General features: G+C 41.3%; 1 protein-coding gene across 3 annotated transcripts in view; it reads right to left on the bottom strand.

Annotated features, from left to right (window-relative positions):
* Positions 1–586: 586 nt before the first annotated feature.
* Positions 587–14,623, bottom strand: part of OFD1 (oral-facial-digital syndrome 1) — a 43,994-nt gene continuing 29,957 nt past the window's right edge. For 2 of the 3 annotated variants that reach the window (XM_014544320.1, XM_014544321.1), the window contains exons 14-23: positions 13,527–13,657; positions 12,885–12,996; positions 10,787–11,350; positions 10,152–10,278; positions 8,459–8,571; positions 7,408–7,521; positions 3,030–3,181; positions 2,194–2,349; positions 1,008–1,075; positions 587–729 (exon numbers count right to left, since the gene is read on the bottom strand). In XM_014544320.1, the coding sequence (XP_014399806.1) occupies positions 687–729; positions 1,008–1,075; positions 2,194–2,349; positions 3,030–3,181; positions 7,408–7,521; positions 8,459–8,571; positions 10,152–10,278; positions 10,787–11,350; positions 12,885–12,996; positions 13,527–13,657 (1,580 nt within the window). In that variant the 3' untranslated portion in view covers positions 587–686. The remainder of the gene's footprint in view (positions 730–1,007; positions 1,076–2,193; positions 2,350–3,029; positions 3,182–7,407; positions 7,522–8,458; positions 8,572–10,151; positions 10,279–10,786; positions 11,351–12,884; positions 12,997–13,526; positions 13,658–14,623) is intronic. The other variant, XM_014544319.1, reaches the window with a different exon arrangement.

Here is a 14,623-nt window from a genome sequence, read left to right on the forward strand (position 1 = left end):
AGACCTTGGTCAAGTCTCTAACCTCTGTGCCCCATGTTCCCTAATCTGTAAAATGTGGACAGTCACGGTATCTACACTTCATATGGCTGATATGAGCATTAAGTTAGTTAATACAGGTATAGGTTTAAAGTGTACCTGGCACACAGTAAGTGCCAGTAAATGTTATCTTCTCTTCTTACCATCTCAGGGTTTGGGTTCATTCTCAAGACAAAGATGTCAGAAGCAAAGCCCAGTGTACTGTACGATTTCGGAAGCCTAGAATGGAAAACCTGTCTTTATTTTGAGGGACAAATCAGAAGGATAGGACTGGGGAAGATGCCCTCCAGTTTGACAGGCAGTAGCCCAACTCTGGAGAGCAGAAAACACAGAAGAAACTTCCAAAATGCAGGATTAGAATTTGACCAATAAGTTTTCAAAGAAATAAAATCTAACACAGTAACAGGGGAAAAACCCTTAGCAGCTCATTCTAGAGTAATGAAAAGCCTAAGAATTAGGAATTCTGAAAAGAAATTAGAAAATCTCTTGACTAGATTATTTTTGGTTTATACACTTGAGTACCAAATAAAATGGTGAAAAAGAAACCACGCTGAATTGCACAAACAATTTTTATTGAGAATTCTGTTTATTACAGAGAACATAGGCCTTTTATTGTGTTACATGAGAAAGAAGCTGGGCAACACATGTGTTTACCAAAAGTCATCTGGTTCTTCATGAGGCAGGCCTGTGAAACTAAATTAGGGAAAGACAAAAAATTTGTTAAATAAAAGTCAATTCATTTGGGGACTTTTCTAATGTTCCTATTCCTTCCCTGTGGGGTTTCTGCCCTCACTTAATTTGTATCAGTAGCAATATCAAAACTTCAACATGCAACAGATTTGTTTTGATGTCAGTAATTTGATTAGTTCAATAATTTCTTAAAGGCAGACTACATCTGAATGGTGCCATTGCTGAAAAGCCAGCAATCTGATAATGGTTTGGGTAAGAACACAATGGTAGGGAAAGCGTACCTTTCATCTTTGTCACTAGAGGGCAGCGTTTCCACTTGCGAGCCTTCTCCAACACTCCTTATTGAGCTCTGATAAAGAGGGGGAAGAATAATTTTGAAATTAGATATGTATTAATGTATTAATTTTATTAAAGACTTCTGATATCTCTGAGAACTTTTTGAAATATAATTTAAGAGTCCAAAAAGGTGACTTTTAGACATGAAATTTAGCAAGCTCAAACTATCCCGTGTGCATTCTCAACAGCCATAGTATTCCAGACTTATGTAACATATTCATGTCTTAGATAGTACCAATGCATTCATTATTGATAGAAATATCATTAATTTCATTCTTGTTCTGAAAATAATGAGACATCTCAACATTGACAAATCAAGATCTGTTCAACCTTTTACCCAAGCAAAAGCGATAAAATTTTGTCAAGAATGTAATACACTTAAGAGACTTGAGGCTACATTTGAACTTTGGATTTCCTCTGCTTTTATCTTTTTGTCTCCAATAGCCAGTTAATTGCCACACATCCAAAATGGAAACCATCCCCACACACCACGATATTATGAGTTTAAAAAACCAATTTGCAATGAATACTATAAAAATAAATATATTACTCACAATTCAGGTGTTCTTAAATATTTTCAGCTGAAAATTCTCACGAAAAAATGATTTTAAAGTTGGCCAGGGCTTCCACTTAGGGAAAACATTTTTTTTATAGATGTGTGTGGCATATGGGGAAGATCCGCCGCTTGCATCTACAGCAGTGGTTCTCAACCTTCCTAATGCCGCGACCCTTTAATACAGTTCCTCATGTTGTGGTGACCCCCAACCATAAAATTATTTTCGTTGCTACTTCATAACTGTAATTTTGCTACTGTTATAAATCGTAATGTAAATATCTGATATGCAGGATGTATTTTCATTGTTACAAATTGAACATAATTAAAGCATAGTGATTAATCACAAAAACAATATGTAATTATATATGTATTTTCCGATGGTCTTAGGCGACCCCTATGAAAGGGTCGTTCGACCCCCAAAGGGGTCGCAACCCACAGGTTGAGAACCGCTGATCTACAGACACTTACGGCATACAATGGGATAGAGAAGGCAGACTCCAATCCCAAAGTTTTCTAACAAACCACAGAAGCCCTCGCACCCCCACCCACAAACCTCCCGTTTACAGCATCAGTACCTTATCCACCGTCTTGGGGTCTTGGTCCTCCTGGATGATTTTCATATATTTCTCCAAAGCATTTTCACCACAAGCAGATTTGTCTTTCATTTCTTCTTGAACACTCTCTTCTAATTCTTTCTCCATTTCAGTCTTCAAAGACTCTTCAATTATCCGCTGTCAAATAGATGGCCAGCAAAATAGGAAATACATACATTTTAAAAACACTTAATACTATATATAACTCTGATTCTTTACGTAAAATGTACACACCAGAAAACCATTTCCTTTTTTTTTTTCATTGAAGTCATTGCTACCATCAAAGGGGGACAGACAAGTCATGTAATGAAGGATGGGATTACTTTGCCTAAAGGGTCTTGTGCTCTAGACCAAATGAACCAGGAGTTCAAGGAACATGATACGGAAGATTAATCTATGTAAGGTCCAGCAGGCATGCAAAGTGGCAGAGTAATCCATCTGTCTGGGACCAGAATCCAGACATAGAAGGGCAAAGACAATCAGGAGGGAGGAGGGCAGGGCAGCCTGAGGAAGCCACCTCCCGGGTTTCCTCTGGTCCCAGCCAACTGACCTGGAAACCCCACTTACACAGGAAAGATCTACAGCAAAGCAGAGTCCACCCCCTTTCCAGGTGTGTTTTTAGGACCAGTTGAGAATGCATGCCCACAGGCTTGCAAAGCTCCCCTTCTCAGTGCGCTGAAGCACAGGAGAGGATCGGGATGCCTGCAGCAGGTTTTTTGAAAGTTACCCTACTGCTATGTCTTTAGGGGACACTAAAGACTCACAATAAAGGTGTGCCATGCAGAAACTAACATGGAGAACTAAGCTATAACTATTACCCTTTCTTGATCCAGTTTTTCTAGTTCTCTTCGTTCCTTTTCCAAAGCTTTCTGTTCACTTTGCCTTTTTTCTTCTCTCTGCTTTTGTTCTTTCAGCATGTTCCATATTCTTTCTTCTTCACTCTCTTCTCTAACTTCTTTCTCATCTGCACCTAAAGGGGCAGAAAATAAAGAGCAGGTAGCTTCCAGCATCAGTTTTTCCAACAAATGCAGGACTGGTTTGCAGGTGCCCCTGTTCCATTCTCAGTTGACTGTGTTGGCCTGCTGATCCAACTTCACGGTCTCGCAGCCCCCAGCCCCACTCCTGCCATGGCACCTGCCTTTTACTTTACTGAGATGAACACAAGTCACCTTTATCACAAACAACTTCAACTGTCCTCCCCTCCATATCACATTTCTTTATCCTCCTCACCCCCTTCTCCTTCCTCTGCCCTCCCCAAGCCCTGCATTTCTGCCTCCACAATTGGTTATAATCTAACTCCATTTAGGATTCTGAATTAACCATTAGTCCCTAATTTATAACTCTTCCCCTGACTCCCACAAAGGCGCCCAAGCCTCTCCCACCCAGTACAAAACCAGCACTCCACCCCTTCACCCCCCTAATCATCTCACCGTCATTCCCCACTTCCCCTGGGCTGATCCTTTCCTAGGGTTTCAGCTATCGGCTCTGCCCTGATCATTCCCACGGCTATTTCTCTAGTCCTCTCTCCCCCAGCCTCACATCCACGTTTCTGACCAGTTCCCTGCCATCAACACACGAAAATCCCACATCACCTTCACACCTGAAGTTACCATTCCTGTCCCTTTAATCATGCCTTTCTACACTACATTCACTCAGCCACCAGGGCTTACAGGTTCTAACTCCCCACCTTGCCGCAATTAGAGTCCCTCTCACCATTTACCTAGATAGCTGCGGCTAAAATAACCTAGTCAGTGTGCTCTCCCTGACATTAGTCCCTGCCTTCAAGCAACCCACCTTCATCAGCACCTGTCATTTCCTGAAGAGAAGACCTGGATTTCTATTGCTGTATCTGTTCTGGTGGAGCCCAGACCCACTGCACTCTGGGCTCTGACAATCTGTTTTGTTTGTTTGTTTTTTCTGGACTGACTTGCTATAGCACACTTCTTCTGCACTGGGAACACTGCATCTTAAGCAGCAGACACACTGTTTGCTGAATCCAACTGTACCCTCCCTTGTTCTGTGCTTTGCTTTCACTCTCTCCCTAACCTAACACTCCCTTCCTCCCACCTCTCCCATAAAACCCTAACCCTGAGCAAGCCCCCACTTAAGTGCCTCCTTCTCGGTGAGGTCCTTCTTATTTCTAAAGTGACAGTTACCTCCCCACAACATTCACAGTATTTTGTACCTGCCTTGTCACAACCATGTTATCTATCTGTCCTACATCTATTGTTCTGGGCTTTAAATTATTTGTCTATTCCCTCTAGCTCAGTGGTTCTCAACCTTGGCTTCATATTAGAATCACCTGGGAATCTTTTTAAAATCCTGATTTCTGGGCCTCATCCTCCAGAAATTCTGTTTCTTTGTGATGGGGTGGGGCCACAACATTAGTAACAAAGAAACAGACTTTCCGGAGGATGAGGCCCAGAAATCAGGATTTTAAAAAGATTCCCAGGTGATTCTAATATGCAGCCAAGGTTGAGAACCACTGAGCTACAAATAAAATAAATAAAAATAAAAGATTCCCAGGTGATTCTAATGTGCAGCCAAAGTTGAGAACCACTGCTCTAGCTCAAAGCACAAGTCCCCACGTGTCACAGGTTTAACTCAATGTCAATCCCACAGAGCATTATGCTTGCCTTTCTCCTCCGGCTAAACTTTCCCCCCAGCAATGCTAAGAGACAAACTCACAGGTTCACCAGAGGACTTTAAAGGTTTGTGTTCTGCCCTGTTCCAAGTCCCTGTCAGGAATTGAGTTAGTTTTATCAACAGGACAGAGGAAACACAGTCTTCTCGGTCTCATAGTCCTGGTTATGAAATTCAAATATCAGAGGAGACAGCTGCTCATTTCCACAGACAGAAATGCAATCTCCTCCTTGCTGCTGGAAGAATGGTTACTCCTAAATGGCATCACTTCATCACATGAAAAAACTAACAACCTCAAAATAGAAATGCTGTTTGGTTGCTTGACTTTAAAAGATAAAGAAAAAAAGGACTACATCTTTGCTGAGAATACAGTCATGTACTGCATAACAAAATTTCGATCAACAACAGACCACATATATGATGGTGGTCCCATAAGATTATAATGGAGCTGAAAAATCACTGTTGCCTAGTGGTGCAGCCATCACCACATGGTAACGTAACGCAACACATTACTCATGTGTCTGCGGAGATGCTGATGCAAACTAATCCACTGTGCTACCAATCATATAACTACATCTAGTACCTAATACTTGATAATGATAATAAATGGCCATGTCACTGGTTTATGTATTTACTACACTATACATTTTATCATTATTTTATATTATTTCTACTGATAAAAAAAGTTTGCTATAAAATGGCATCCCATGTTGTGCGGACAGCATTCTCATATACCTCATGTTCATTACCATGTCACTTGATGGCATCATTTTCTCTTGTGCTTGATTTAATCTTGTGTTTTGTACAGTAGCATGCTGTATAGGCTTGTAGCCAAGGGGCAATAGGCTAGACCTGTGGTCGGCAAACTGCGGCTTGCGAGCCAAATGCGGCTCTTTGTCCCCTTGAGTGTGGCTCTTCCTAAGCCTTAGGAGTACCCTAATTAAGAACAATGTACCTACCTATATAGTTTAAGTTTAAAAAATTTGGCTCTCAAAAAAAATTTCAATCGTTGTACTGTTGATATTTGGCTCTGTTGACTAATGAGTTTGCCGACCACTGGACTAGACCACACAGCCTGGATATACAGGAGGCTGTACCATCTAGGTTTACATAAGTGCACTCTGATCGTGGCACTACGATGAATCCCTGAAGGACACATTTCTCAGAATATATGCCAGCTGTTAAGCGGTGCATGACTGTACTTTGTAGATGCAGAGTAACATACAGAAACCTCTTTGGATGTAAGAGCAAAGAAAAGCAGCATTTCCACTGGGCACCTCAAAGATAGCAAGTTTCAGATTTTTTCATTTCTCTTTGTACCCAGATGAACAGGGGAAATGATGATATAAGAGAATCTTTCAATCATCGATGTAAACACACTAAGAATAATTTTAAAAGCTATTATTATAATTTACATTACATCTCAGAGGCAGAACACCTATCAACTCGGTTGTTTCCCTTATTGTATTGTTATTTTTATTCCCTGTTCACCCAGGTCTCTGCCAAATGCCTATCACATCCACTCTTGGGTGGCCACTGCCACTACTGGGTACCCATCAGAGGTCCTCGGTGATGGCTGACTGTCCAACTTCCCCACTAGAAGCTCCATGAAGCAAGGGCTTGGGTTGGCCCACTGCAGCATGCCCAGCGCCCAGGACACAGAAGGTTCTTGATCAAGTCTCACTGAATGAGTTTTCCAGAATGATTTACTCTGGAATCAGCAACATCAACCCTTTCAGAGTCTCCTGCTTCTTTTAGCAATTCCTCAAATCCCTGAGTATGATGACTTAAACCAAGAAACTACTTACAAGAGGCTTTGCACACATAGGTTTTGGGTGTGATAGTACTGCCCAAACACTGGGAGGACAAGAGGTAGTTTTACTTGAGGAATTTCCTTTCAAGTTTAAGGCTTAAACCCTTTGGTTCAAGGAGAAAAGGACCTGGCAGGAACAAAGCTCTAGTCTCCCCCTACCGCTTTCCTCCCTGTGCGTCCACACTGGTGAAGGAAGTGGGTAAGCTGGAGAAGCTAAAAGAAAAGAGAAAGTGGGCCAGACAAGTCTGATAAATACTTTTCCTCCAGTATCATCAGTTCTTCTGAAAACTGACATATAAAGGTTTTTCTGTCCTAATTTTTACGGACATGAAGGAAGGAAACAAATATTAACATACCAATCACACTGAAGATGTATATGGGTATTAACCACCATTTCACTGTTACACTCTAATTTCTCAAGATGGAATGGTTTTTGCTAAAGTGTCTTAAGCAGAAAGGTAACTGCTCTGTCAGACTTTGGACAAGGAAAACATATTAAAAGCCATTGGCCCGGGAAGAATAAATGAGAAGCCTTTCCTTCACAGCTTTCTCCTCTTTACATGTTCAGATTGGGAGTTACTTCAGAAATGTCATTAACATTGCTAACACCCCAACACTAAGACTTTGAATAATTTATGCTCACAGTAAGTACTCCCACAATACATGAAATAACTTACAGGGCACAGACTGGTGTTCAGTACCCATCATACTACCTGTAGTTACCACCAAGGAAAACTTACTTGGATACTGAGAGGAGAGAGATCTGTTAGGCAGAGCGGCTGCAGCCGCGCCCAAGGAAGACATGTCGCCACCAGGGTGGAGGCCATTCACTTCAAACTGCATTGGCATGTCCGCTGCAACAGCAAGAGAAGGCAGTGCAGTGTAGCAGTTAACTCATCGCGGAACGCTCAAGTCTCAACCAAAGCAACCAGGCCAGAATGTTCCCTACAGAATTAATCCTAAGACGTTTCAGCATAACCACTCGCCAATGTATTTGCTTCTCGAAGTGTTCTTAAAGAATTAGATTTGTTTTCAAAACTAGATTCCTAACCCAACAGGAAAGTGACAGAAGAATTCACCTGGCTTGCTGACAATTATTTGAACTCCATTTAAATAGCAAGGCGTTAACACAATTGTTAAGGTTAGCTGCAAAAAATTTCTAAGTTTTACTAAGGCCTTTCATTTAATTGTTCAAAATATACTTTCAGACTTGGTGATGAAGCTCAATGGCGAAATGGTAGGTTACATACAAATATAAAGATTTCCCAGGCTGGAGAGAACCTCAGAGCTAACTGACTCTACATCCCAATTTTGTACTTAAGCAGTAGGCTCCTACAGAACAAGGACTCCAGTTTCCAGACAAGGAAGCTAATGTACTTTCACCTCCATTCTTTCACTAAGAATGAGTTTTCTACATCTGAGGCAGTCGACAGAATCTGTATAACTTAAAGGAAATAACTTGGCATCTTCATAGTCCATAAAAAGAAATAAAACAAATTTAAAAATCACTTATTTTAAATCTGAAGTAATCCCAAACTTGGCAAATTAAGTGAAGGGTTCACTTATGGGACTAGCTCCAACTTTGAAATTATTCGTTATCCTGAAATTTTTAAAAAAAATGGAACTCAAATGTCCCCTTGAAAATCTTTGATATAAAAACGAAGCAATATATGTTTTTATCACAAAATACAAATGTCGTAATTTATAACCGGTTTGATTTTTATAACAATGGGTATATTTCACCAAAACTTAAGCTTTCTACATTTTCAACTTTTAAAAACCAGTACTTAAATTTGAACTTACATTCAAAAGATGATTCAAGTTCCTCATTATCCTTAAAAGATAGTTCATCCACATCTGAAAATTCACTTCTGTCTTGAACTTCAGTTTGTCTTTGATAAAGACTAGGTTGGAAAAAATTCATGAGTGTGAAGCTATAATAGGGCAAAACCAAGAGCACAGGACTATGAAAAGCCTTTTAGACTCTGGAAAAGGCTCTAGAGAATGAACTGTGCTCAGTGAGAATGAGAGCTGCCCTGCACTGGGCACTCTCCATGCACCAGGCATCATTCCCAGCAATCAAGACATTAGCTCGGGCACTCTGCAGAACCACCTTACACTGTGAGGCAGGCACTATTGTTGACACTCTCAATGCTGTTTATTTCTTCAAGAACCACAAAATATTTTTTGAAAAGAACGAATTCTATACAGAATCAACATGAGTCAGCTGAAGATGCAATACTACAAGCCCTAACTCCCACATGGGTGTCCTGTTTCTCCTCTTGGTTTTATCATGAGAGAGCAATGTAAATACATATACATTACATGCATTAGAAACATGATGGGTACATGCACCAGTTTTCAACTCTGTACACTGGGACTGAATCGATATGCAGATAGATGTCCAGCCTAGAGAACAGAACTAAGGAATCAGAGTCTCCCTCCATAAGGATCAGGCACAGACAGGAGTCCCACATGTGACTCAATCCCAGCCTGGGTGACCCACAGCCCAGCTTCTACATACATCTACTCCATTCTGCTTCAATAGTCAGACCCTACAACCCACTATCAATTCAGAATTTATCTCAATAGACAAATTAGAATTTTCTTTGTTTGGACTTAAATACCAAAATATTTTTTAAAGTGTTTTTATTGATTTCAGAGAGAGAAGGAGAGAAACATCAATGATGAGAGAGAATCATTGATCGGCTGCTTCCTCACGCCCCCTACCAGAGATCAAGCCCGCAACCCAGGCATGTGCTCTGACCAGGAATGGAACCGTGACCTCCTGGTTCATGGGGCAATGCTCAAGCCACACCAGCCAGGCCCAAAATATTTTTAAATGACTTTTCAATGATGCGTGAAACTACTTCAAGTTTAAAAATAAACTGAATTTATTTGCTTTTGCAGGTTTTGTATGTTGCTTTTTTTATCTCTATACACCGAGTCTATTCATGGAACTATGAAGATGCTTATTGCCACCATAGTGCACACATCAGGTTTAGCAAACAAAGAGAAATTACTTATTTACTAAGAGGAATTTTCTCCAAGTAATTCAGATTCTCAAAGATCACACATCATCTTGCAATCTAACTGCAAATTCTAAACTCCACGTGGTCCTGAGCGTCACTTTAAAACACCACACAAGCCCTAGCTGGTTTTGCTCAGTAGATAGAGCATCAGCGAGCGGACTGAAGGGTTGGCCAGCGAACCGAAGGGTCCCGGGTTTGATTCTGGTCAAGGGCACATGCCCGGGTTGCAGACTCGATCCCCAGTAGGGGGTGTGCAGGAGGCAGCAGCCGATCAATGATTCTCTCTCATCATTGATGTTTGTATTTTTTCTCTCTCCCCCCTCCCTTCCTCTCTGAAATCAATAAAAATACATTTTTTTAAAAATAAATAAATATAAACACCACACAAGTCAGGGCTGAGACCCCATTCAGCTAACCAGACTTGGCTGGGCCAATCAGAACATGGGACTTACTCGGCTTTCTGCTCCAGAGAGCTCGAGAGCGAATGGAAGGAGAGGCTGTGCCTAGACTCAGTTGGTGAAGTCTGGAGCATTCTTTCTGGACAAGAACTGGGAAAAGCAACTTGGGGTTGGCACAGACCTAAGGGGCAGAAGATATCAGGGCAAGAATAAATTACACAGAGAAAAAAAGCTACGTGGTTTCTAAGTTCTATTAGTTTGAAAAGAAATTGTTATCTATCCTTGCAAACAGTTGAGTATGATGTATAAATGACCTATAGCATTAACGATTCAAGCACCTAAATGAAATTGCAGTGATTACAATAAAATGTATAAAACTAATCAGTATTAAGGGGAAAGCCATTGTTATTCTCTGAACACAGCTGCATGCCAAGCAAAATGCTGGAACTTGCCACTCTATCCCATTGCTTCCCACACCAATGTTGTGCCATAGGAGAGAAGCTGCTGGTAAGCAGGCAACCAGAGGTGCAGTGAGGACACAACTAGAGATTTCTCAGGCCCTGGGCTTTCCGAGGCTCAGCCAAGCACGAGCTTTCCGCTCCTTCCTCCTGTCTAGGGTTCCCTCTTACTCAGATAAGAGGTTCACTGAGGACCATCCAAGTCCTGCAACCCTTTCTGCAAAAGCTTACCTTCCAGATACATTTCACTTTCAAGGCTTCGTCTAGCAAGAGGAGTGGAGGAAAGGCGTCTGTTAGAGCCTCTGCAGAGCCATGAGACTGCATCGCCCAGCGCTTCTACCACGCCGCCTGCAGGATTCTTGGGCATAGCTGCTTCCTCTGCAAAAATACGTCTTTCTGAGGAACCCGAAAGGATGTTCTTGAGAGTTTCTTCCAAGTGCACAGGTGGCAGACTCCTGGATGTTACTGGGCTTCTAGTGGCAGGGTACTGACCAACTCTATCACGGTAATCTAGGAAAGCTTTTTCTAAGCTTTCAGCCTCACGCTCTAGCTCTTTCATTCTTGCTTTGGTGCTGGCTACAAACTCAATTTCAGAATCTGGGGAGCTACCATCCGTGCTTGCATTTGTATAATTTAAGACCCTTGCTGCAATTGTGTCTGCCATCAGCTGTTCCTGTTTGAGAAGGTTTTTCAAGAGATTCCTGTTTCTTTCATCCTTAGGAGGCCCCATGAATCCGCTGGCAGAACGAGAGAACAGAGCTGTCTTTGGATTGCGGTACACTTCATTCTCTAGGGCTGCAGGTTACAGAGATAATGTGATGAATGAGCAGAGAAAATTCAAATATGCTTGAGAATTATTTTTTGAAAAATGAAAGGAGGTAGTAATAAGAACAAACATGCACACTAAACAATTTCTGAAGCCATGGTAATACTAATTATTTATTAGCATTTATTGGGAGCTTTTATGTACCAGCTACAGCTTCATAGGCCTTCTTTCTTAATACATAATTATTATTTCACGATCCATAATACACAATCTTAATATCTAAAAAGCTCTGAGAACTTATTCATAATTTATTTGGTTGCAAAGCCTAAGCAGACCTGAACTCACTTGGTTGATAAACTTGACCTGAACTGATGCAAATCCTTTCATAATCTTTATTTATTCTACCCAGCAAGGACAGTCATACATTTGACTGCAAACATGGTTCACTAAAGGAACTCCCAGGGCTGTGGCAAAACCACTGTAGGGCCCAAGTTTCAGAAAAGGGTGTGTGGACCTGCAGCCACAACAAGGCTAACAACTTTCCTCCTCCCACATTACAGGTAGGGGCTGAGGCTGGGTCACACAAGTAGTGAGTGAGGTGTATAGACGCTGGGACTCCCTAAGCAAAGCCAGTACATGCACAGCCAGTCTTGTGGCGGCTACTCTCCGGCAATGCCTCCAGAGTAATGAATGTGTTTGAAAAGGTTCCATCAAACTATTTTTCATCATTCGAGATCACTGTGATTTCAGCTGTGGGCAGTTTGGCAAATTGAGAGGAAATAAGGAACAGGAAGGAGTAGAAATGAGTAGAGATAAAAACAAAACTAGTGTGGGAGAAGAGAGCAAGAACTGAGGAGGAAAGAGTGCAAACAGGAACTGAGGGAGGCTCAAGACCAAGAAGTGTGGAAACTAGTTCAACTGCTAACACAGAGAAACTTCCTCTGAGCTTCAAAGCAGCAAAACAGGTAGCTCAGCTTCAGTTATGAAGTCGGAAGGGGCAGATAGCACGCATCCTCATGGAAAACATGCAATAACAACATAATAGCAGTAACCCTTCCAAGTGTCTGATGTGTCCCAGTTAAATGTGCCCAAGGTCAATCAACTAACCTCAAAATCAGGGTGCAAAAACAAAAACATTATATATAATCAATGTTATGTATGCCAATGTGACAAAAGCCACCCACTTCTCCCATATGCTTACTCATCTCTCAAGGAACATGTAAAACCACTAAAGAGTCAGATTGATCTTATTATCGGGGTAACAAATATAAAAGAAAAGCCTAGGTCCATAATAAATTTGAGGTACATCATCACCACACCTTTCTGTTTGGGGTATAAGACTCTCCCAAGCCACAGGGGAACTTATAAAAGCAAGTCACATTAGCTGATGACCGGTTGGTATTCCTGAAATGGACAGGGAATTTTACTTCTAAGATGGCTTATTTCTATGGCTTTTCCCCTACTGAGAAGTACTAAAATTTCAGTAATGATCATTATATTTCCACACACATCAGAAGTTTTACACATACATGTACACATTTATAGGTTAAAAATGTTTCTAACCTGTCTGAGTTTGTTTCAGTTGCAATTTTAAGTCAGCCACTTGCATATTTAAACTCTTTACAGAGGCATCATAATCTATTATCTGGGCCTTCAGCTTTGCAGAATGCTCAATCTGAAAAGATTTAGAGAAGGGAAAGAAATCAATGTAAAAGAAATCCCAGTTCACTTCAAAAGGAACAAGTCTTTTATTGGGCTTATTCTCTTTTCCGTTTTGCCCATTCTGAACAGCTTTATGCCTGTAATCCACAGGGCCCTAGAAAACAACAGAGCACAAAAGTTTCCCACCTCCATTTTCACTCATCTCAAAGAACAGCTCTACAGGGCATGAGGCAAACATCAGAGTGTGTCAATAGTTCTAAGTCACAGGGGCAAGAACCAAGAGACACACTAGTGGGCACCACTGGGACTTGGTCAATTTTGTATTTATATGAGTTTGCTTTCCTCGGGATTTTATTACTGTTATGAATATAGTCATATCACTCGAGCATTTTCTCAGATGAAAAGGATACCTTAGCATAGTGGGGGGGGGGTAATTTTTGATGTTAAAATCAATCTGATTTACAATGGCATGACATATGCCAAGTTTACATGTGTACACAGTGGACTGGCCTAACAGCTGGCCAACCAAAGAGCAGTACTCACTTCACTTTGCAGCTGTCTGTGCATAGCTTCCTTGTGGTTTTCAAACTCCTTATGCCCTAACACGATAGTAGCTTCTGCTTTCTTTAACTGTTTCTGCAAATTTATCAGCTCAGGAGATGGCTGAGCTATGCCTAAGAAGGTAAAAAAGCCTAGTGATTATCAACAGTAAGTTTTCTCATTTCACTTAGCAAAAGCAGCTAAGGAGATTTTAAATTGTTCTTTCTCTTTTTTTTGTACACATGTAGTTAATAGTATATTAATTCTTTGGAATGAACTAAGAGTAATCCTGACTCTCAAATTTCAGAATTTAATGCATGCAAATGCAAACTTCACTATTCTTCCTACTCCAAGTTTTAAAAAAATTCTTTCAAATCCTCAAATTAACTTGAAAGCCCACCTCTTTTCTCTACCCCTCACAGAAGGCACAGAAGGAGCCCTCCATCAGAACCTGTTGATGACTACCCCTGGGTACAATCTGATCTATACATCTATCAGCAGTACTTGGGGTCCAAGCAGGCAGCAGATGGAGTTCCCCCATTTCAGTCACTGAAGAACCCTCTAATAAAGGGTAACTCATGTAGGGTAGCCACAAAAGATGGTGTAGTTCCCTGGGCTAGTTATGGGGCCATGCTGTTAACCCTCCTTGGGCCTAGAGAAGTTCTCAACCTGTGGGTCGCGACCCCTTTGGGGATCGACAGACCCTTTCACAGGGGTCGCCTAAGACCATCGAAAAACACATATATAATTACATATTGTTTTTGTGATTAATCACTCTGCTTTAATTATGTTCAATTTGTAACAATGAAAATACATCCTGCATATCAGATATTTACATTACGATTCCTAACAGTAGCAAAATTTCAGTTATGAAGTAGCAATGAAAATAATTTTATGGTTGGGGGTCACCACAACATGAGGAACTGTATTAAAGGGTTTCAGCATTAGGAAGGTTGAGAACCACTGGCCTAGAGGGTCAGGGAGGGAAGAATTCCCAGAAGTGGAGAGAATGAGCTGGCATAGGCACAGAGTGCTGATGAGAGGCCACCCCACAAGCGCTGGGATCTTACCTGGATGAGAGGCACAGGGCCAGCCCACAG

Source organism: Myotis brandtii, unplaced genomic scaffold, assembly GCF_000412655.1.
Source record: "Myotis brandtii unplaced genomic scaffold, ASM41265v1 scaffold359, whole genome shotgun sequence".
In the NCBI taxonomy this organism is placed as follows: Eukaryota; Metazoa; Chordata; class Mammalia; order Chiroptera; family Vespertilionidae; genus Myotis; species Myotis brandtii.